A 22556-nucleotide genomic window follows, 5' to 3' on the forward strand; every position below is an offset into this window, starting at 1 on the left:
AATGGAATAAACCGTCTTCCAAGGCTGAATTATTGTAATTACACGTAATTGAGTGTTTGGCGGCAAAACCATTTCCTCCTAAGATCCTGCATGTATTTTCTGAAATCATAATGACTTTGTTCTTGGCTTCAGCCACCGATTGACCTTCTCCAGTTGCAGTCTTTCGTGAATGGCTGTGACATGAGACATGAGTGGGGCTGAGGGCAGGGGCATTGGAGGCTGGCGAGGTTCTGCATGCTACTTTGTCATAAGATGAGTTACTCTTCATCACTTCCATATGGTTTCCTTCATGTGTTGAGCTCCTTTTTCTTGATCTCCTTTTGTCTTTGCCTATTTATAAATACATGAAGTCTTGTCCTTGGCCATGGACCGAGGCTAAGAATGAGAGAAACCACCAAACGCATATTAGTTTTGTTTTATTTTAATCTCTCTGAGGAGGCCAGCTTGTTTTGGGGCAAAAAAAAATTGATTAAAAGTGCCTGTACAACAGACATGCCTGACGATGCATAATAGCTGTTTTTGTTTTGGGTTGAGCTGGTCAGCCAACAGTCTCTCAATAGACAAGTTGAACTGACTTTCAACAGGGCAACTGTCATGCAGAAAACCTCTGTCATGTGCCAACAGGTTATATAAATTCTGTTATATTGGTGAAAGAGGAAATCGCTGTAAGATACCTATGCTGCCACTGTATAACTGTCTCAATGTGAAATAGTGAACCCGCTGACATCCCTAATTCCCTGTGTGACTTCAACCTAATTTTTTAACATTACAGCTGTCCAGTCAGGGTGAGGCAACAGGGCGAGGAGTCTGTCACTCCATAAATGGCTCTATTGAGCTGCATATTCCTCAAGGACCATTGTGTCAGTGTGGACGTATTCATCTGTGCCAGCTGTGTCTAGTCATAATCGGGCATCCGTGCAGAAGTTGCAAGAAACAAGTCAGTGAACTTGAGCTCAGAAGTCAAATCATTATAACTGTCCATTACTGTGGCGACAAACTGGCATGATTCATCCTGACCATTACATCGCACTGACTTAATATTACATTTACCCTGTTTATATTTTGGATTAGACTTGCATATTCTTTACAGTAACAGGATGAAACATTTAGGTCTATTTGCACAATTTATTACTTTGTTTGCATGTTAGTTGTCTGAAAGAATGTGAACTCATATTGTCCATAGTTAACATCACAGATGTGAAAGAAAACACACAAACCTGGACTGCTTGGAGGAGAAACTTCACATGGAGAAATATGTGTTTTTTGTGTAATTTATAGTTCACAAAGGCTCACAAACAACTATCGTATGATGGAAAATTAAGTCAGAATATCTGTTTAAATGCCTCATGTGCTGTGATAGTTATTTTGTTAGGCAAGACTTCACATTTCAAATAGCATAAGCAGCATTACACAGGGTTCACTGAAAAGGTAATCATTTGAACCAATAAAAAGTAAAGAGATGATTGCACATTTGACTTTTGCTAAATGAAGAAAAAGTTTCATTTTGATCTTAAAAGGAAAACATTTTATGAGTTATAATGAAGGAACTGTAAGCCCAGTATTCATAGTTGATTTGTCAGAGGTATCATGCTCTCCCCCTTTGATTACATAGACTCCAGCTAAAAAGTAAGCTGTGATTGGGACTGTCAGGTTGCCATTTTCTCATGATTGGCTGATGAAAGGTATAATTTAGGACTGCCAGGACAGCAACTTCAAAAGCTTCCAATGCCATATTAGGCTGGAATGTGAAAGCTGTCCAGGCAAAAAATGATCCAATTTTCTACTGGCTTTAATTACAAAGAGGATCCCCTTTCATTGGTCGGAGCAACTGCTGTCCATTTCTGAAGACCGCTGTGGAAAAGTATCAAGTCAACCATATCCAGAATGTTTAAATCTGGACTGACTTCACGTGGCCTTGGTAGTATTGTACTGGAAACTCACATTAATCAAAAACCAAATTACTTTTTTGTTCCAAGAGTAAACAAAACAACTCATAATAGTAACACTGACATGTGCAGTCCAGGTAAATGGTTTTCCTTGGCTGTCAACATGCCAGCAAATAAAAGCATAAATCGTGGTTAATCCCTTGATCGGGGAATTACGCCTGAAGCCTGTTGGTAATGGGCAATGCCCTTTTTATTCTAAATAAACTTAAGCGTTTGTAACAGCGACTACATTATGGAAAATCCAATTTGTGATTGGAGCATCTGTATTTAACCCATGGGTAGTTCTCTGTTTGTCTAAGCAATTAGGCTGCATAACTTTTCCATGATTAGTTTTCCAAGAAACTTCCATGTGCATGACCTTGCATGCAATGTTTGAGATTCATATGCAAAACTGGATCCTGGTTACTATGAGGGCAAAAAAGAATTAACATCTAAATATTCTCCGACATGCAAACCTTTGCAAAGAGTACTGGAAAATAGCTCATCCAGTCCCTTTCTCACATTCAAAGTCTCTTATGCGCAAACAGTGATGAGCAACATTTGTTTGACATGCAGAGATAATATTGAGTGTTAAAGTTGATCTAATTGACATCATGAGATAAAGGAAGTATTTCAAATAATTAGTGCCTCAGTGAGAAAATATGTTCTGGCTCCAATTTTGTTCTGCGCTCATAAAGAGCTTCTTTTATTTGTTTTGTTGATGCCAACCAAAGCAAACTGAATGACTTAATTCAACACACTGGCAATGTTTCTGCCTTAGCCTCCATCTGCCAGATCCTGTCAAACCATGTCACGAGCTGAAGGACCCGAAGACAAGGGAATATTCTCGCCCATTTTGGGATGCGTCCAGAGGCTTATTTGTAAGCCTGCAGGGTGTGGCACGTAAGCTTTCACCTCAAAGGCAGCAGCTCCCTCCCAGTAATTACTCTCCATCAGTTCAAGCTGCATGACATTCCTGCATACTGTTTCAAGTGAAAAGTGCCAAAAGACAGAGTTTACTCCCATCAAAGGGGCCAATCTCCCAACTGGATCACTCGTTGCTGATGGGATATCATTGGGTCATTAGCTCAGGTTTCAGACTACACCCTGCTAATAAACAATACAAAACGCAAAAAAAACTCAACTGAGCAATGCAATAGGAAAACATGAGCCTGGTGACCCAGCAACATGCAAACCAGTCACACAAAACAGTGTAATTCACTCCAATACGTGATCCTCTTCTCAGAGTTACGACCATCCTAGCAAGTCAGAGAAAGGATGCACCCTCAGGCCAAGCAAAGATAAGGGCTTTTGATATAATTAAGTCAACGTCAAACAGCCAGTAGATGAGTCTTGTGAAGATAAAGGAGCCAGGACTGACAGGTCTGATAATAGTCCAAACAAAGAGAAAGTGGAGAGTAAGGGGCTCCTTTTCAGGGAGTTAAGTGGACTGCCCAGGGGACGCTACAAAACATGGCTCATCTGTCAAGGATGGGGGGAATGGATACCATCACTGACGCTTCATCCAGGGATAGATAGTATCTAGGAATGTGTATAAAGAATGCATAGTCTATTGTACCACAGTTCAATTTTTTAGGATGTCATCAGCAACAACTTTATCACAGTGTTGACATGTTTTACCTTTTTTTTCCCATTTTTGTCTTATAATATTAACAGGAATAAAATGGACACCTTAAAGTAAAGGAGAACAAACCAAATTTCCAAGCAAGCAGAAGTTTGGTGCCCAGGTCAAAGGGCAAAGAGTGCCCATGTTATAAGGTGCCACTTGCAAGTTCAGGAATATATATAGCCAGAAATAAGTTTTTGAAAAAGCATGTAGAGCAGTTCTAGTAACAGAGTTTTGTACACTTAAAGAAATGCACTGAGTGGTTGTAATGTACCATGAGGGAGAGCAGCCAAGCTTGAGCCAGTTTAACAATAACAAAGGATCCACACACAAGTTCTGACATTGAAGGCATTGAACAAATAGATGTAAAAGCATAGAACAGACATAGCCTTATAATCATGAGCCTGATAGATGTCAGAAAAACCAGAAAAGGACAAGGATGAGGAGGAATGTCCACAGACTAGAAGTTAATTTGTGTGATAAGAACTATAGGGGAACTGAGCTGCTGTGATGATGAGTTTCCAATCGTAGTTAACAATTAACCATGTCGAGTGTAACAAAAACAGAGGTGATCTTTTACTACTGTATTAATGAATAGGACCAAAAACATAATCCTCATATGACACACTATATGACAAATTGAAGCTCCATTTTCTGATGCTCTCTTTCACTGTCAGTTCCTCAGTTTCTACACAGGTGTCCTGGCAGTAGGAACAGTTGCACGGAGTAAAACAATTTTCGTTAATAGTCTCACACAATTCTGACTTATACATCCTATCTCAAACCCCATAAAACCTACAGTAACTTAATCCTCTTGCATATAATGAGCAACACATACAGTTCCAGGTTGCTGTTTGTTGTCTATTTAGTCCTATATCAGATTATCTGCACCTTCATGAAGTGCCTCCTGGTAGGATGCCAGCTCTGTTAGGTAGGAGCTTGTGCAACCTGCACTAAGACTTTCAAGATGATGAACGTAACAAAAAAAGACCATCTAACTTTATCACAACTACAAAATTTTCACTGTCGCAGATACTGTGCTCTCCATTGGGGCGGAGCCACTCCCCAGGCTAAGAAAACTGGCACTTCACAAGCACAAACTCCTGGTGACGAGCAATGGACTGCTCATGTCACAGGCTTGTGAGTAGGGTTATGGAAGCCGACCAGACCAACTAAAATGTTGTGACCGCCATTTTTAAACAGAGCTACTTTAGTCTGCTTCATTCAAGAGAGAACAATAAAAAAAAACTAATTATCAACACAGATGCAACATTGAAGCTGCAGTGTAAAAGCATTTAATTTTCCTGCTGTTTGATGTCACCAGTTGCATCTGTGAACACTACCCAATGTGTTGCATAGAGGAACATTCACAAACCTCATTTGTACCTGAATGTATGAGCAGAGTTTGTAGCGACGTCTGTGAACATTGTTCAGAGGACATTAAACAGACAGGAGCTAAAACAGAGCATTTCAGTCAGATGGTGACCAGGTTTACTGCAGCTGTGTACAGCATGAGAAAAAAAAAAGTTTTTTACATTTATGTCTGTTAACATCTTCCAGTTGACCTCCAAGAATAAACTTGTAAACCTGTAAATCTGAGCATAGTATGAATTCTTTGAAAGACGCACACAGTTGTTGGCAAAGGAGGAAATTAGCAGCCGAAAAACTGCAATGGATTAATGGTTGAAATCGCTAAAGTCGTGAACAGAGAGATTATAGTGGTGAATATTGGTGGACATTAGAAACAACTAAAAATAATGAACCATTATGAGTATGAAGAGCTGAAAGTGGTATCCAAGACTGTAACAACATAAGCTTTTCTAATATAAGCTGTGTCCAATAGTGTAAAGTTTATCAAATAGTTTAAGTTAATCAAAACTTATTTGAGTGGTGTATGTAAACTGGTATTTCAGCTCATATAAAAGCCACAATAAAAGAGTTTTGTCAACCACTATTCTTGAAATAACATTTCTAGAATGATCTCTCCTTACTTCCAGAGATAAGAAGGGAAAGCAGTTCAATGTGGCACCAGGAAACAAGAAAATCAACCGATGGAATGCCAATCCCTCATCTAGCAAAATAAAAGGAAATGAATACTCTGTTCAATTATCAACGACACATTTTGTATCACAAAGACAGTCGTGTTCTTAATGTGTTTCATAACCTTGGTCCTTGAAAAGCTGTTCTCTTTCCATGCACAAATCTCAAAGAGTGCACGAAAAAAGCTGTTAATGCTGAAACTGCAGGAAAGGAGAGACAGTCACCACACTCAGCTGTAACACAGCCTGGCAAAACACTAACAAAGGAAATGAGCAAACCACACAGCAAATAACAGACTTTTATTCAACACTCTGGGCCCCACTGCTTACATCTGGGTGCCAACCCCAGTCACTTACAAATAAACGGATTTATGAGAAATATCACACACAAATTACTACATTTGTCTAGACAGGAGAGAATTTTTGCTTTGCTTACATTGGCATAACCAAGTTTTTATGAACGTGTACATTGGTATATGTCAAACATTTATAGCTTTCAAATTTGCACCTTGAAGTAAATGGAATGAATCAGCAACTAATCTAAAAAATGACCAGTAATAACCAATACATTTGTATTTAACTTACAAAGAACAAATTGTTATTGCCAATTTAAGAAATCAGCTGTTTTCCACAGTTTTATGAGACAATATATTACTTGGGAAAATACAGGTAAGAAGAACTTTGGTCAAAGTCTCATTTTAATCATTTTGCTTGAAAATAAAAAGAGCTTAGAAGCTGTTTTAGTTTTATTACACTTTAGTAACTGTCCACAAATCCATATATGTGCTACGCAACAAATAATTAACACTACGTCACAAGCTGTAATGGAGAGATTTTTAATGTTGAAGTCTGAGATTCTGCAGTTGTGATGAGACGTGTGGTGACCATGTGATGATGCTTTTGGATTTACACAATTGCATAATGTGGAGGAAAAGCAGGAATCTATCTCAATCTGCAGTAGTCTTGAAATTAAGTTGGTCATACAGTTATAGCTGCGTGAATTGTCAAAGTATGTAAAACTCTGATTGGACCAAAATGAAGTCAAATAAAATAAGACAAAAAATGTTTTATTTTTATTTAAAAAAAGAAAAGACGGGTCAGTTCAACCAATCATTTAATTCAATATAATATGAACCTAAAGATCACTATTTTAACTATCTCCTCCAAAAAAGTTGCAAGACACATGGGTGTCTAGATTGATTATCCATTGATTCTCTGACCATGTTGCCTCTATTTGCCATTCTTACACCCAAGGTAATATCAACCCATACAGATGCAGTTCTTGTGTTTAATGAGCTACCAATTACAATCCCTAATTTGTGGGTCCCTTATAATAGAAGCATCTGCTAAATGACTAAATGTACTCAAACATCCACACAATAGGAAGAGCTTTGAGGACACAGAGACCATACTCTCTTGCTGCATCAAGCTCCTCCACAGAAATGTCACAGCCTCTAAATGTAGGTCTCCAAAATGGCATAAACATCCTCCAGCATACCCAACAGACAATAAATGTTTCGCCCGGCATTAGGCACGTAGGTTGCTTTCGTAGCTGGCAGCACACTCAACAATAAATTCAAACTGTGCGTTTGCAGATGCATTGACATATGAGTGTTATTCGCTTACCAAGTTGCAGGATGTTTTTCATTGAAATTATGGGGACAACAGTGACATTCTAACCTCTTCAGCAGAACAAAGCCAGAACAAAGGAAGGATTCCTCAACTGGACAAACTACTTCAATTTTTTGGAGGTCATTTGTCACATGCAGGCACATGCAGCGCCATTTCAGTCCTTTTGACATGACTCTTCCATTTGTTTCTTCATCAACTTAATTTTAAGTGTGTAATATTCCTGTTGGAGCTTGAGCACTGCCTCTTGTCTTCTCAGCACAGACACTTCCAAATCCATTCGCTCCTGTAATATTGTGCAGTGCGCTGATGGTGGAGAGGAAGAGCAAGAAGTACTGAGATGTTCTCCAGAAACGGGTAAGACACCAGTATGTGCACTCTTACAATCCACTGTGACTGATTTAGCAACTTTTGTATTTTGTTCTGTTAGAAGGATGGCTGGATCCAAATAGGCGGGGATGTCGTGCTCTGTCAGCAGTTGCTTGTTTGTGAGACCTTCATATTCGATATGAATATCACCATCTTTATCATAGCTGCAAAAAAGGGTGCTCATAAGTTTGTAGGATACACATTCTCTAAATAAACAAAGTTACTTTCTCTTTTAATGATCCATAGAATGCATTCTGATGTCATAGTCGTCAACAACAAATAAGAAAAACGCAATACCTGTTTTGTCGAGTTTCCATCTGCTCAAAGACAGAATAGTCCTGCTGCAACATGTCTGAGAGGTTCATCATAGATATAACTATTTGGGTCACAGCGCTGAACTGTTCAAGAGACATGCTTTCACCTGTGACAGCAAACTTATACCATGAGCAACGATTTTAAATTGAAAAGTGAAACATTATCTGACATTCTAATTTCAATAACAATAATAATATCAATGATGAATTATAAAACTCCTAACTACTTATATTTTAGATTATATTATATTATAGATTTTCCTCACCTTTCACGGTTTGCCTCTTCTGGCGTTTGATGTCCTCCCTTGCCTTTGTCATCAGATTTTCCCATTTTTTGTTACAGTCGGAAACTGTACGCTGAACCTGTGGAAAGGCAGCGTTGATGGTTTGGACTATCTCTTCCCAGGCATTTCTCTTGTCTTGAATCGATACTCCAGTGCTGTTCTTCCCTCTGACAATTTCTTTCCTCTCCTGCATTAACTGTGCAAGAAGAAGAGATTCCTGGTCTGTCCAGTTAGGTCTCCTTCTCCTAATGGGCATCCTTTCGACAGGTTGTAGAGGCATTTGGCTGAGATATACAAAGAAATTGTAATAATTTATTTATATGATTGAGTGTGTGTAACTTTTCTTCACAATCCTGAAATAAAAGATCAATTCAGCATGATTAAATTAATTCATACCACATAAAATGATTGCTAAATAAGTAGAGGCTTCCATCTAAGATTATTTATCCTTAACTTACATCTAAGATTTTTTTTTTAAATCATTATTATTATTAAAATTGTTGCCTCGTAAACAAACACAAACCGAAGCCTAATTTATTATCGGGTCTGTCGCTTTTAGACTGTAAATACTACAAGACACAATGTGTTTTAAAATTTAAAAAAATACCCAGATACCCTCTTTAAGACAAAACGTAAGGCTTTACTTCGCCGTCTCAGGAAAAATCCGCAGCGTCGCAGAATGATGACGTCCCTACATGATGACGTGTCAGTTTGTTTACAGCGGTCCGTGTCGCGCTGCAGCTGCTCAGACATGGCTGTAGATATAACTTTACTTTTCAAAGCCAGTGTGAAGACCGTGAAAACCAGGAACAAGGCCATAGGTATAGGCTTTGACTCTACTAAGGATGAGATTTTCAAAAGAAGTAGACCGAAGAGTGGCTTCTCACCGCGGGCTAAAGAAGTGGTAAGTTTTTAGCCAAGCTATCTTTAGCTTTACTTTGGTAGCACCTTTGCAAGCCTTCTTTTACATGAGGAGCTAAAACAATTTGTGCTGTTGTCCTAAAACTTTATTTTCCAGCACCGTAAAAACAGTAGAAGCGTTAAAAGTACAGTAAAATGGACAGTATTTCTCAAACGGAAAGTCGTTACAAACGACCAGATGTTCACAGTTAGCATGGCCTTCTTCAATATAATCTGCAAAATGCAGCAATAACTGAAACAGGATTTAGCGAGTGGACAACGTGTATTTAAATGTTTTATTACAAATTGGTTGATAAATGGACGAGGTATTCGTGAGTAATCCAATAAAAATGCCTTGGCTTTCAAAAGAGGAATGTTAATGGTAATCCGTTAAATGCTTTGATTATACAATCTTAATACAACCATGATCGTACAGTATAATTCAGTGACTCAAATCTACATTCTCTCCCTGTGGAAAGGGGATAAATTATACTATGTATTCAAAGCAAAATTGTTTTGCACAGAGAATGGACTCTTGCATCTGCGTGTAGATTATTCAAACAGCCATGGCTTTAGAATGATAAAAATCTCAAAATTAGCATTTGGTACTAGCAGTTAATCTCACGTTGGCCCATATGATGAATATATTGATACCTGGCACACAATTTTCCGCTTACTAAATGATAAAACAGTTATTCGTGTGTCACATACAGCACGTATAAACTCAGCATGATAGCAGTAATATTATCCATCCATCCATTTTCTATACCCGCTTAATCGGTCGGGTCGCGGGGGGCTGGATCCTATCCCAGCAGTCATCGGGCGAGAGGCGGGGTACAACCACACACACGCTCACTCCTAAGGACAATTTTAGAGACACCAATTAACCTAACATGCATGTTTTTGGACGGTGGGAGGAAGCCGGAGTACCCGAGAGAACCCACGCATACACGGGGAGAACATGCAGACTCCACACAGAAAGGCCCCAGCTGGGAGTTGAACCTGGAACCCTCTGCAGTAATGTTATAACCATTTAGATTTTTTTTAACCGATATTTGACTTGTTGTCCTTTGTTTGTGCTTTTTTTGGGATTTCAGATGCTCAACAGTCCCCAGGGCCTCATTTCATGATGTTCCAATTGTATTCAGTGCCTTAGGTTTTTACAGAGTGATGGATAATTTGGCATATTCAATTCTGAAGGACTCTAGCTGTCTGGGATGATCTTTTATACCCAGTTTTATTTATCATGTTTGCAATTTCACAATTAAACAAACTTTTTTTTTTTTTTAATTTTGGACATTTATTTTCTTTCTGGAATTTTACCATTACCTACCTTTTCTAATTCACAATTTTACTAATTGATTCTCTCCTAGTTGCTTATTTTAATTTACCAAAATATAAGGAGAAGGTGAACCCGTGTCCTTATATTTTTCCTTATAGTTGGCATAGCAGGATTCCTTGTAATGTCCTAAACCAGTGAAAATAGAGTTTCAGTCTTTAAAATGTTTAACTGTTTTTTATATTCATATGTTTTGTACATATTCCTTTATAGTGATAAGAAAAGCTCTGGACTTCTTGCCATTGGAGTGGATTTTAGAAATGTAATGTCAGGTTAATTTGTTCAGGAAACGTCATGTGACCTTTTTTTTTTTATAAAAAGCTTATTTTTCACTTGAAGTACACAGCCGTCATCTATAGTTGGCAATAAGAGAGATCATTGAAAACTAAAGTTCTTTGCTCCTTGTCAAGAGTATTGCTTATACAGCCAGAAGACCTTGGCCTGACATGAATATCATGAACACAAACCTCTTCAAAGGCACCTTTAAGAACCACTTTACGTTTCCCTCGGGGAGTGAGGTCTTTAAGTTGTACCCGATGGCTCCAACCATCAGCCTGAGCCCCGTTGCTGCAGCTCTGCACAACCAGGTTTTTGTTATGTTCTTTTACATTGATATTAGAAATAGTGGTTTAATAAAAGCCCTGCTGCTGATTCAAAAGAAACATGAACCTATCCTGTGGTGCCTGCCCTTCCACCCCCCCTCTCACCCTGCTGTCTCCTTTACTCTGCAGATATCATCTCGGACCATCTCAGCGAAGAGTTTGTATAGAAATTGAAATTGCGAGCCTGGAATGTCTTGACTGCTTAAAGTTACGTGGTGGTTTTTACCCACATGTCCCCCAACTGTACGATCCATGCTTTTCTATAGAGCCTGACATATGCAGCATTTTTTTTTTGTCCGAGTCGCCTCTTCCCACGTATGATTCCATAAACATGCTGCAATAACATTTTCTTTCGGCTCTCAAACAATTTCTGGGGAAAGTCGATCCTCCCAAGAGCCAGTGATTAAAGGTGGAAGATCAAAACAGAGAAAATATTAAATTAGGTCCCCAGTAACAATGTTGACGGCCGGCACCTAATGCACAACAGATGTGGGTGCCCTTCAAGACATGCATAACTCCCAACTCCCCCCCCAAAGTTCCCCTTGAAGCTTCACAAAAATAGAAAGAAAACATCAAAGTTGACAAATACACAGTGGTCCTATGAGACTTTTTTCCACTTAGAAATCAGCTCCGCAAGAAAGGAAATGTTGCTCCTTTTCAAAGAAGTTCCCTGAAGAAGTTTTGATTGACTAATAAGAGGGCCAGTGTTTGCAGGATGGGGTTTGGTCAGGGGAATCTTTTACCTCATACGGGCTGGTTTTGGGTACTGTGATCTCCATTTCACCGCTCACCTCGTCACTCCCCACAGCACGCTGCCCTTCTCGAGTTTAAATGGAGGAGGTCACTCAAAAATTGTTAAATTGGGTGTAGAAAATAGAGCTCGGCTCCCCACTGTGCCTTTGGTATTGGTATTCCAAAACCGGCTCCTTCTCACAGTGTTTTCTTTGAAACGCGGAAAAGTGTGGCCATCAGCCAGCTCTTAAAAGTATGTTGTGTTATTAGAGGGGCTCTTCCCTGTGAAAACTTCATGTTGAAATATTTTGCTCGTGTATTTTTAAAACATTTAGTTTAATTGATATTGATCTAGTTTACTTAATATGTTATGAGTGACGGTTAAGTTTCTATCCTCAGTCTGTTAAACTTTGAAAATGTCATCAGATTAGGTCTGAGATGCTCTTAGCTACATAAGCTCATTAAAAATGGCTTTGAACATGAAATTGAAATATTCTCACCTTGAATTACACAAACTGGTTAAAGAACATGAATGAATGTGCAAATCTCAACCCGAGGACTGAACTTTGCAGTATATTGTGGGTACTTGTGATTTTATAGGCATTGTCATGCAGATTAAACCGAAGTTCATTTGGAGAGTTCATGTATATGATTGATTATTTGCTCATTTATTTGGGGCTGAACAGTTTATCTTCACATGGTGCACAGCTACTCTATCACAACAATGACATTTCTGAGTTTTCTTGGTGTAGAAAAGTAAGGTGAGTAAGCTGGATGACAATTGGCCCTTTTTTTCCAGGACTTTCTCTGAGTAAAAGCTGTTGTGAGTCAAATAAAAGTTTATTTCTGAGATGGAAAGTTTAAAAAAAAAAAAAAAAGAGTCAGATTTTTATCTCACAAGACCTCATTTTTCACAGACTATATGTAATCTATAGTTTTATGTTAAGTTTCGGATGTTATCATGTTACAAAATACTCATATGCTCACACGAAGCTGCCTAAGACAAGTCTATACTGAGTGATTTACAGGGATCGTCCTGATATGAGCTCAGTGCTGCTAAATGGTCTCTTTACCAGTTTGCCTGATCTGTTTTTCCACGTCAAATTGAATTTTGAGGCATCAGACCTGAGCCAAACCCTGGTTTACAGACGGGTGCTCAGTTTTTAAACAGGAGCTGAACTCTGTACCTGTTTAACTAGAAGAAACATGGCACGCTCAGAGGATGAAGGTTTAGATATTTGCATATTAATAAGTCGTGTAGAGACGTCCCGGCTGGGGACACGCTCTGAAAGAATATCGGAAGGTTTGCAATTTGACATTATTTGAGCCCATGTGTACCAACATATTTTTCAAAGATGTTGGTTATTATGATTTCCAGTCACAGAAACATTACTAAATCAAATGACAGCCGGCAGCATACTTGTCTGAGTCGCAACAGATTTGTCGTCTTCTCCTGCAGCAAACGGTGGCTGCAGAAGAGACTGCAGTGCTATTTGTTCCGGATTATGATGTTGAAATAACTTCTTTTATTATGATGCTGAAAAAACTAGGTGAAACTAAAGCAAATGCTTCTGTTTATGCAACAGTTAATGAATTGTTTGGTATTTTCATCTTTGGTTACTATTTATCTTAAGTTTGTAAACATATTTTGAAGTAAAGTTCAGCAAGAGTTTGTTTTATCTGCATTTAATTAGATTTAAGCTCGTACTGCTGTCATCCAGACATTCCTCAGTTTGTGTGGCTTTATTTATATCATTAGATTGTTTCTTCGTTTTTTCTTTCTTTTTTTTTTTTTTGAGGAGTGTTTGTGGTTTATGTCTCTATATAAGTGAAGAGAGAAAGGATGGTTTTTCCTTTAGATGCAGGGGATATTTAGTCAGACTGCTGCCACGGCCTCCTCTGCCTCCTGTTGTGGAAATCAAATATTCTCCTTTGTGTCCTCCCGTCTCTGTTGTTGTTATATTACCTTGTATCGGTTGTTTTGGTGCTCGTATGAAGCAGTTGTCGGTGTTTGAACCATGTAAAAACTTATTTCTCCCGCTCTTGACAGTAATATTCTGCACACAATTTTGTATTTTGCTCCTTGGAAGAGGAAGCGTGTCTAGATTGGAGGAGTGCTGTCAGGGCATTTAAGTTGCTTTACATTGCAGTAATACAAGCAGCAAGCTGTTGAATCGGAGTAAGAGCTATCTAAATGTAAACAATGAGTTGAAGTAGCGTTGAGGTTATTGCTCACGAGACCTCAGAAAACCATACCGACTATTTAAAAATCCTTAGCAAGAATCACAGCTTGTACCTTGTAACGTTCACTAAATAACTGCAATACAATCTGTGATACAGACCAAATTTAAACCAGTAACTATATATATATATATATATATATATATATATGTATGTAACTAGCTGCCAGTTATGCCTGCTCTTTTTGACAGAAGTTGTCTATATTTTGCCTATAACATATACCACTGGAACAACTTTGGCACAAGCCTTTTTCCCCTAAAGTGTTCTCTTTATTTAATCTTGACTCGTCAGTTGTTGTTTTTTTCCCCCGTCCATCCGTCCGTCCGTCACTCATTCATTCATATTTTATCCTGTGGTGTCCACGTCTTTCATTGCTTGAATGCGACAGGCCCAACCTTTACATCTGTTTCACATGAAATATATTGAGTTTCCATTGAAATGCGTCCAAAACTGTCCATGAGACCTTTCCTCGGTGGTGATGTCACCAACTTGGTCCATCTCACCGAGGTCCAGCAGGATACTTAACAGGCCGTGACGGACAAAGAGGAATTGGCTTTTTAAGAAGTTTCTGTCAGTTATGAATGCTGAAAAGATGGGACAGCACAGTGGCAGAACTGTGGTTGTTTCAGGTTAGTGCTCTCTGCAACATACACTGTGTCTGCTGATGTTCCCACAGTGTTTCAAATCCTTGACCTATGAGTCAGACACCCCTCTGCATTAGAACGTGAAGTTGGCTTTTCTTTTCTTTCTTTTTTCCATGCATGTCCTGATCTGAGAGATCAAACGTAGAACAAGACAAGTGGCATTTACCACATCTAAATTAATTATGCACTGAAAACAATAACAACTTTACAACATGCCAAAGAGGGTCAAATACTCAGTTTTCATAAATCTTCCCAGAACCTTTGTTTAATTGCTTTAGTTTGTTTAGAGTTGACTAAAGCGTTTTAACTGAATAGACATGAGAAGAAGAACTCAGCCCATTAGCGAGTCAGACATAAACATGATAATAAAGTCAACATGTGGCACAGTCTTCTCCGCTGAAGCTTCCTCCCTGTATCGGGCCGGCATATTTAAACCCAGAACAGCACGGCGTCAGTATGGATAGCCCACGGTCAGGACACACAGTCAGGGACTTAAACCAAAGCGGTGCAGTCATCATCGAACTCTGTCAGTTACCTAGATTTAACAAAACAAAGAGCCATCCAAGCTCTTTAGAAATCTGCTAGCTAAGCCTTTTCTCTTTTCTTCCTCATAATAATCCCCCCTGATGGTTTGTTTGGGCTCAGTCAGGGCTGGAGGGAAGCAGGGGGAAGGAGAAAGTGAGGAGGTAAAGTGGGGGTCTTTGATGATGACGAGATTAGATATAGCCCGGCAGACTGTCTCCTCCTGCCTCCTCTGCAAGCTTTGCCTCACACACACACACACACACACCTATGGCGGCTGCACAAATACTCGCACATACGCTTACACGTACTTACGTGCACACATATATGGTGAGCCGCATGCACAAGGCCACCCCCTTCCTCATTGTTGAGGAATTACTTGCTCTTTAAGGTCTTAAGTTACAGGAGCAATTGATCCCTCTGACCCCCTGCAAACCCTTGAGGTTGTGCTGGGAATCTGAGCTCCAATGTATACACACAGGAGGCAGCTCAACCCCCAGAGCAGCAGTCCCGACACTCCTCACAACGCACTGAACACACACTCTTCTGCGCTGACTTGTTTTCTGATTCAGCACATTCAAATGCTGAGGACTTAGCACTGCCTGCTGGTGAAAAAGATGCACTACCATGACTTGATATTTGTTGTCAAATATAGTCTGTACATAAAGTAAAAGCTGGAGCCAAGGGCTGATTGCAAGCAGAAAGCATAGTTTATGGTAACAGATGAATTAGTCGTGTCATGAAAGAGTTTGTATTTTCCATCTTGTGGCAGGCCAAGATCATTACTGAAAATCAAAAATGTGCTTCCATTGTGGCTTTCTTCATAAATAACCCTTCTCCCACAAGAGCTGGTTCTTCTGAAATAAGTGGAGATCATGTCATGACAATCTTGTAATCGTGCTACCGTGACACGAGAAGGCCCGGCCTAAGCGGAGGTCCTTTCATGTCGCGTTGCAAAAAAGATGCTGCACGAATATATTCACAGACACTCCAAAGTGTCGAGAAGTGTTATTGTCCCAATCCAGAGATAGAAATCAGACAGTCTGCGCACCATTCAGATAATTTATTACATTTGATATCTGAATTTAATTGAATTTCAGGTGACTCATTTGTGTAGCTCCAGATTTCCAGATGTGTGATGTAACGTTTCTGTGAACTTGTTCCAACCCAAATCATCTCTACAGACTATAAATCCCAAAGCACGAGTTCAACTGTTTTGATGCCGTCAGCCTTGGTTGTTGGAAAGATATCTCCAGCTTTTCTTATTCACAGAGAAAAGCTACATAGTTAACAATGTTTTCAGTGGCTTTGAACCACAAGCAGGCTCTGTTCTCCTTGTGTCTCCCTCTAAGTTCAATTGCACCGAACCACAATTAACTCTTGACCTCAAATAATCGTATTATTACAAGGGTCGGCTCGCCTTAGCCACCCTTGCCTGTGTTAGTATGTCCCCCACAGCAGTGACATACATCATTCAGTTGTGTGTCTAAGCAGATGGATAATTATAGGTTTTTAAAAAGACGATTAGCTCTGTTTATCTCGTGGAAACAAAAAAAGCTTTATTAATTGAATAAGAAGGTTTTCTTTTCATTTATTTACTTCAGTGAAAGTAAAACTGCCTCGAGTCACCACGACACGATGAATTAAAGTTTGGAGACATTATTAGACTGCCGGTGCCAGGTTACTTCTTACAGCCAAGGCAATTTGATAATTGAGGTTGTTAGAGTGAAAAGGCTGAAGGCTGAGGACAGCGTCGTAATGCTACCCAAATAATCCCCCACGCTCCGTGACAGTCAAACTCATTGTGTCATTTTTCAATCCGCAGCTTGTCTGAGTTCTGTCGTCTTGTGGATCCAACAGAGACTGCTGTGTGCGCGTTCACACCCAGCCGAACGCTGCCAGCAGAACTCTGTGGACAGGGAAGCAATTTGGTCTTTTTTTTTTTTTCTTTAAATTTTTTTTTTTTATATCTAACCAAATTACGACAGCAAATATTGGGCCGAACAAAGTTTCCTCTGGTTTGCTTGTGCACACACACACACGTAAACGTTGACATTTTTTTCTGTGATAAATAGTAACGGATCGTAAATTCTGAGCTTATTGGAGATTGCTCAGTAGGAAGCGGCTCGTGGTTTTATTTACGAGAACCGTTTCTTGAGGAAATTGCTTGTTTGAATTCTGTACGTCTGGGAGTTGCTAAATTGTCGGTAAATATTAAGAATATACAGAGACGAGGCGGGATTTGGTCCCCTGTCGCATCCTGTGCGTATTTAATGATGCGTTTGCCCTGGCTCTGTCCCAGTGTGGTCGGGACAAAATTGCTCCCTTCTCTTTTAAACCCTTTCTTAAACTGTATGTGTAAAAGGGATTAAGGGATATTAACAAACATCTTCTCGCTTTATCTTGGCAGATCACGAACATCACCAAGCTCAAAGACTTTCTGCTGCAACACCGAAAAGATTACGTGAGCGCCGGAAGGTGAGCCTCCCAAACAGTCGCAGTCATCCACAACAGTAAGCAACAGAAAGGCTGATGATGGGATGGACACGAGTCGAAGAAGCACGGGAGTCTGGATTATTATGTGGAATGTGTGTGTGTGTGTCTGTGTGTGTGTGTGTGTGTGTGTGTGTGTGTGTGTGTGTGTGTGTGTGTGTGTGCGCTGCAGGAGCTGGCGGCTGGCACGAGGTCAGCAGCGAGTAGGGTGGTCTGTTAAATCAGGCTCCAGTCTAATTGTCTGGAATAATTGAGCTGCAACCAAGTGTAGAACAAATCACGCCCAGGGACTAATCCAGGCCTTCCTTTGCTTGAGGGCTCTGTGTGTTCTGTAGGTGTGGGTGTGTAGAGAAGCCTGTAGTTTGTAAGATTTGTTGATAAATCTTCAACGGAGCATGTTAAGAAAATATAAGAGGGGTCAGCGGCTGGAGTTCAGTAGAAATTAGTGGTGGGGAAAACCCAGAGGTATGTGTGCCTGAACGTCCAACCTTCAGCTGTTTCTTTGTTGAAATATTTCCATAGCTTCTTTTCTCTAAAAGATTAGCGGTGGATTAGATTCAAACTAAATGAGTGAAGCTGACGATCGTTTCGGTTTCAGCTCGGTAAAGACCGGCTGAGCTAAAAGTGAAACTAAAACAAAAACATAATGGCTTTCAGGTTTCCTAAAATCACTTTGGTATACATTAATTCAACCGTTTTCACCCTCCTCTCTCATCAAATGATGTTAGGACTTAACATTATTTTCCACTTTTTCATTTACAGTGTGGAGCCCAACATACTCTCACTGTCCGCTAAACTTTCACACACTTCCAGGTGTTTTCCTGTAACAAATGACAGTCCAGATCGGTTTTGCATTATTTGGTGGCCATTGATGTGGCGTTCAACATAACGTGGGTCAGTGAGGCGTGCAGTACAGCAAGTCGTGCTGATGATACATTTTTAGAGCCCCCTCTGCTGGGTCTGAAAGTATATTGCTGCAAACTGTCTACTTTGGTCGTCCTCAGCCTTCTGCAGAGCTTTGAGACCTGACTCAATCATTTGAATCATGTGTGCTGGAGCAGGGAAACATGTGAAACATGCAGGGCGGTGCGCCTTGAGGACCAGGATTGGAAAACGCTGGCTTAGAGTGTGGGTTTTAAGTCTAACAGAGCATAAAAACAGTTTCAGTGTTGACTTTTTTTCCTCAGCTTCAAGCAAACATTGAATCAACATGATCTATTGGATTATTGAAAAAAGAGTAATAAACGTAGAAAATAATACCACTTTTAGAGCATCGTATATTAGTGCATTTAAACTGCTTCATGTTTAATGATGAGATCTTTGATATTTTTATCTTATTTACTAGCATTTTTATGAAGGTGTTTCTTTTTATTTTCCACAGGCCTGTGAAAAGGTTGTTAGTAATGTTGGATCATCAGTCTGATTTTTGTGCATTCATGTTCGATAGTTAGGAGACCTGAGCAGGATTTCTTTCCTGCCTTCTGCTCAGTTCATGATGACCTGTGTACGACCCTCGAGCTCTGTTTTTATTTTATTTAATGGAGCCTGTCATTAAGAGTATTTAGCGCGGAGTGGATTTTTCATGGTAATGTAATTTGTGGTTTAAAAATATTCCAACCCGCTTTGTGTCCTTTATGGTCTTGTGTGTTTTACAGTCTCCTTTCGTCAGATCTTACCCGCATGACAGACAGCGAACGAGACCAGATCGACCAGGATGCTCAGATCTTCATGAGGACCTGCTCTGAAGCCATCAAGCAGCTACGCAATGAAGGTGTGTGTCCATATGTGCAACACATGGGCTCAAATAATGTCAAAATAATAACACAAAGAGATGGCTTGTACTGTTTTATATGCAGCGCATTTTCAAAGTTAAAGCTCACATTTTTTTGTTGCTTTTTGCCACTAACAAAAAAATCTCTGTTTTTAACAAGTGAACGTTCCATTTTTGTCACCACAGTGGAGAAGCAGACGGCATCAGTTCAGATTCGGGAGCACAGGGTGGCAGTTCTGGACCTCATTGAAATGTATCTTAAAGGTGAGTTTTAGTAAGAAATGAGTGTGCAGACTGGACCGTGTCAGTTCCTCTGTTGGCTTTATTAACTGTCTCCACAGGTGTTCATTATAACCTCTGTTTAAGCACACAGAGCTGCGTGGCCATACCATGTTAATAGTCTTTGATTGGTTTTCAGGAGTGTGTAAGCTGTACTCTGAACAGAGAGCAATTAGAGTCAAGAGGATGGTGGACAAGAAGAGACTGTGAGTATTTCCATATCATATTCGCACGGTGTCACCCACATTCACCTTGTGGTTGTTTTGAAACAGTTGAAAACTCCTTTTGATCCGTGAAAAACGCTGTGCTCGGTGGTTTCAGATCAAGACTGGCACCAGAACACCCCAGTCGAGTGGAGAAAACGGTGAAGGCAGAGCCCACAGAGGAGAAAACCGTTAAGGAGGAGAGTTCTGGTAAGTGGGATCTCTGAGTAACCGGGCTTTGTTTCCGTGACAACACAAAGACTGGTATGAGCCGACCTGCTGTGTTATATTAGCACACTGCTGACAAGTGACTTATGTCCAGCTGGTTTGGTCATTTTATGTATTTCATTTTATTCTTTTATTCAAGCCTGTAATTGGCTCTTTATTTTGCATGCAATGTTGGCTAAATCGCGACCAACAACTTTTTCCCCTGAGAATTTAGTGTTTAAAGTGTTTAAAGGCTTTCTTTACCCTGAAAGTCTCTGTCTGGATCACACCAAGACGATTAAATTGTTTTCTTCCAACCATTTTGTCTGCATGTTTCATACGTTATTCCAGCTTCACTATGCCAAATATGTTGGCAAAGCACTCGTGAAAACTCTTTGGAGCTTATTAAATACACTGAAAACACTCGAAGCCTTTTTTAGAACCTCTTAATTGGGGTCACATTTCTTAAAACTACGCAAACTGCTGCTGCTTTTAGGTGCAGTGTTGTGAATGAAACTTTTCTAATTGGTCTCTCTTCCCCCTGACAGAGAAGAGTGTGTCGGAAGTCCAGGACAACTCCGTCAACCTGTGGGAGGAGGGCAAAGTGGAGGACGAGCTCTCCCCTGAGGAGATCCAGATGGTGTGCAGCCTCAGAGATAATTATGTTATACAGTGTACAAAATGTTTAAATCCGCATGATTCGTGTTGCAACAGTTAAGTATGTAGTGTAAGTAAGTAGTGTTTAGATGTTGCAAACCAAAGCCATATGATGGTTTTGCAACATAGACAGATAATGCAGCATAGTCAGAATTTCAGTTACACTGAATTAAAGTTGAATATCACAGTGCACTATGCCACACTAATTAGGAGGTTAAATTTCTGTTTGTTTGTGTTTTGTTTTTTTTAGTTTGAGCAAGAAAACCAGAGACTGGTCAGTGAGATGAGCAGCCTGGTGGATGAAGTGAGGTGAGCCTGTTCTAGACACAATGACTGCTGTCAGAAAAGCAAAGTTTAGAGTAAAATGCATAGTCCTGGTGATTGATTGAAATGGTGGGTGTGCCAACGCAACAACTTGTGTTAAATTCCAGACCCCAGAACAGGAATGTTTGCAGATGACCTGTAACTGTAGTAGCCAGAGATATTTTTTTCCAGCTCAAATAGAACCACCGCTAAGGTCCCGAAGTGAAAATCCCTGAACACCAGAACTACCTTAATGATGCTCATGTCATCTGGGAGGAGTGAATGTATGAATGGAAGCCTTTTAATGAGATGTTTCAGGCTTGCTTTTTGCACTCGCCAGACAAATCGAGGGGAAGGTGGTGGAGATTTCGCGCCTTCAGGAGATCTTTGCTGAAAAAGTCCTGCAACAAGTGAGCTAAGCCTGTTCTCTGTCGTTCACCCCGTCATTCATTGATTTTGCTTTGAGAAGAGTTTGTACATAAACTGATCGACCGTCTCGCCTGTTGACAGGAAACCGATATAGACAATATTCACCAGCTGGTTGTTGGTGCAACAGAGAACGTCAAAGAAGGCAATGAAGACATACGAGAGGTAAGTTTGCTAAATGACATCTTCAGTTTGTGTTGGCTGATGTTTTTGATTTTTTTTTTTTTAAACACTTCCTCTGTACTGTGCTTTCTTTTACAAGGCAATCAAAAACAACGCCGGCTTCAGAGTATGGATCCTCTTCTTCCTCGTTATGTGTTCTTTCTCTCTCCTCTTCCTGGACTGGTATGACAGCTAAAGCAACTGCAGCAATGGACTGTACAGCAGCAAGCCAGCTGAAACTGGTACATACTGGTTATCTCATGAAGAAGCGATGACAACACTGAGACTGAATGAACAGTTTACACTGCTGGACTTGTTGGACAACTTGTTCTTCATGAAGATTGTGTCTATAAGGCAGACTGTTCGTCCCTGATGATGGTCTGTTGTGTCTGTCCAATGCTTTCAGGGTAGCTTTGATGTTTGATTGCACTTCTGTGGATGAAAGCTTTTACGTGGAGCCATGTATCAAGTTTTTACAGTTTGTCCAGTGGATGGACAGACAGTCTCTCTCCAACATTTGAGACTGATAACGGTTTGACTGACAGCAGCTGTTTTTGTGAAACAGGCTTTATTGCACTACAAGATTCTGCATCTTACCATAACGTAATTATTCTTTCAGATTAAAAAGAAATACTTTTTAGGTCTATGAAAGCGGAGCTGTGCAGAAACGCCAATTTCCCTCCAATTAAACCAATACTCATGTCATGGTTTATCTCAGTCTTCTTCTAATCCATTAATTAGGATTAACCTAGATTTCTGTGAAAGCACTTAAGTGCTTTTTTTTTTTTAATTCCTTGATCTGAACTCAACGGAATTGTTCGCCATAGTTATTTCAGCAGCACTGAAAAGACGTCCTCTGAATAATTAATAAAAAATTTCTCACATCTT

General features: G+C 39.9%; 1 protein-coding gene and 1 long non-coding RNA gene across 3 annotated transcripts; one reads left to right on the forward strand and one right to left on the reverse strand.

Annotated features, from left to right (window-relative positions):
- Window positions 1-5894: 5894 nt before the first annotated feature.
- On the reverse strand, window positions 5895-8857 carry LOC140303706 (uncharacterized). The gene is made up of 4 exons (XR_011915205.1): window positions 8803-8857; window positions 8170-8471; window positions 7887-8010; window positions 5895-7753 (listed from the first exon to the last, which is right to left on the reverse strand). It is a non-coding gene; the product is annotated as an uncharacterized lncRNA (long non-coding RNA).
- A 29-nt stretch (window positions 8858-8886) lies between these two features.
- Window positions 8887-22556, forward strand: stx18 (syntaxin 18). Of its 2 annotated transcripts, XM_072382571.1 has the most exons (11): window positions 8887-9091; window positions 17578-17645; window positions 19316-19431; window positions 19618-19695; window positions 19850-19916; window positions 20032-20123; window positions 20669-20760; window positions 21028-21086; window positions 21421-21490; window positions 21591-21671; window positions 21769-22556. In XM_072382571.1, the coding sequence occupies exons 1-11, from the start codon at window positions 8939-8941 to the stop codon at window positions 21862-21864; spliced, it is 972 nt and encodes a 323-aa protein (XP_072238672.1). In that variant the 5' UTR covers window positions 8887-8938; the 3' UTR covers window positions 21865-22556. The 2 variants fall into 2 exon arrangements, with proteins under 2 accessions (XP_072238672.1, XP_072238673.1); XM_072382572.1 differs by lacking the exon at window positions 8887-9091 and having other exon boundaries at window positions 19330-19431.

This window comes from Leuresthes tenuis, unplaced genomic scaffold (genome assembly GCF_036924035.1).
Source record: "Leuresthes tenuis unplaced genomic scaffold, fLeuTen1.0.hap1 SCAF_3, whole genome shotgun sequence".
NCBI lineage: Eukaryota > Metazoa > Chordata > Actinopteri > Atheriniformes > Atherinopsidae > Leuresthes > Leuresthes tenuis.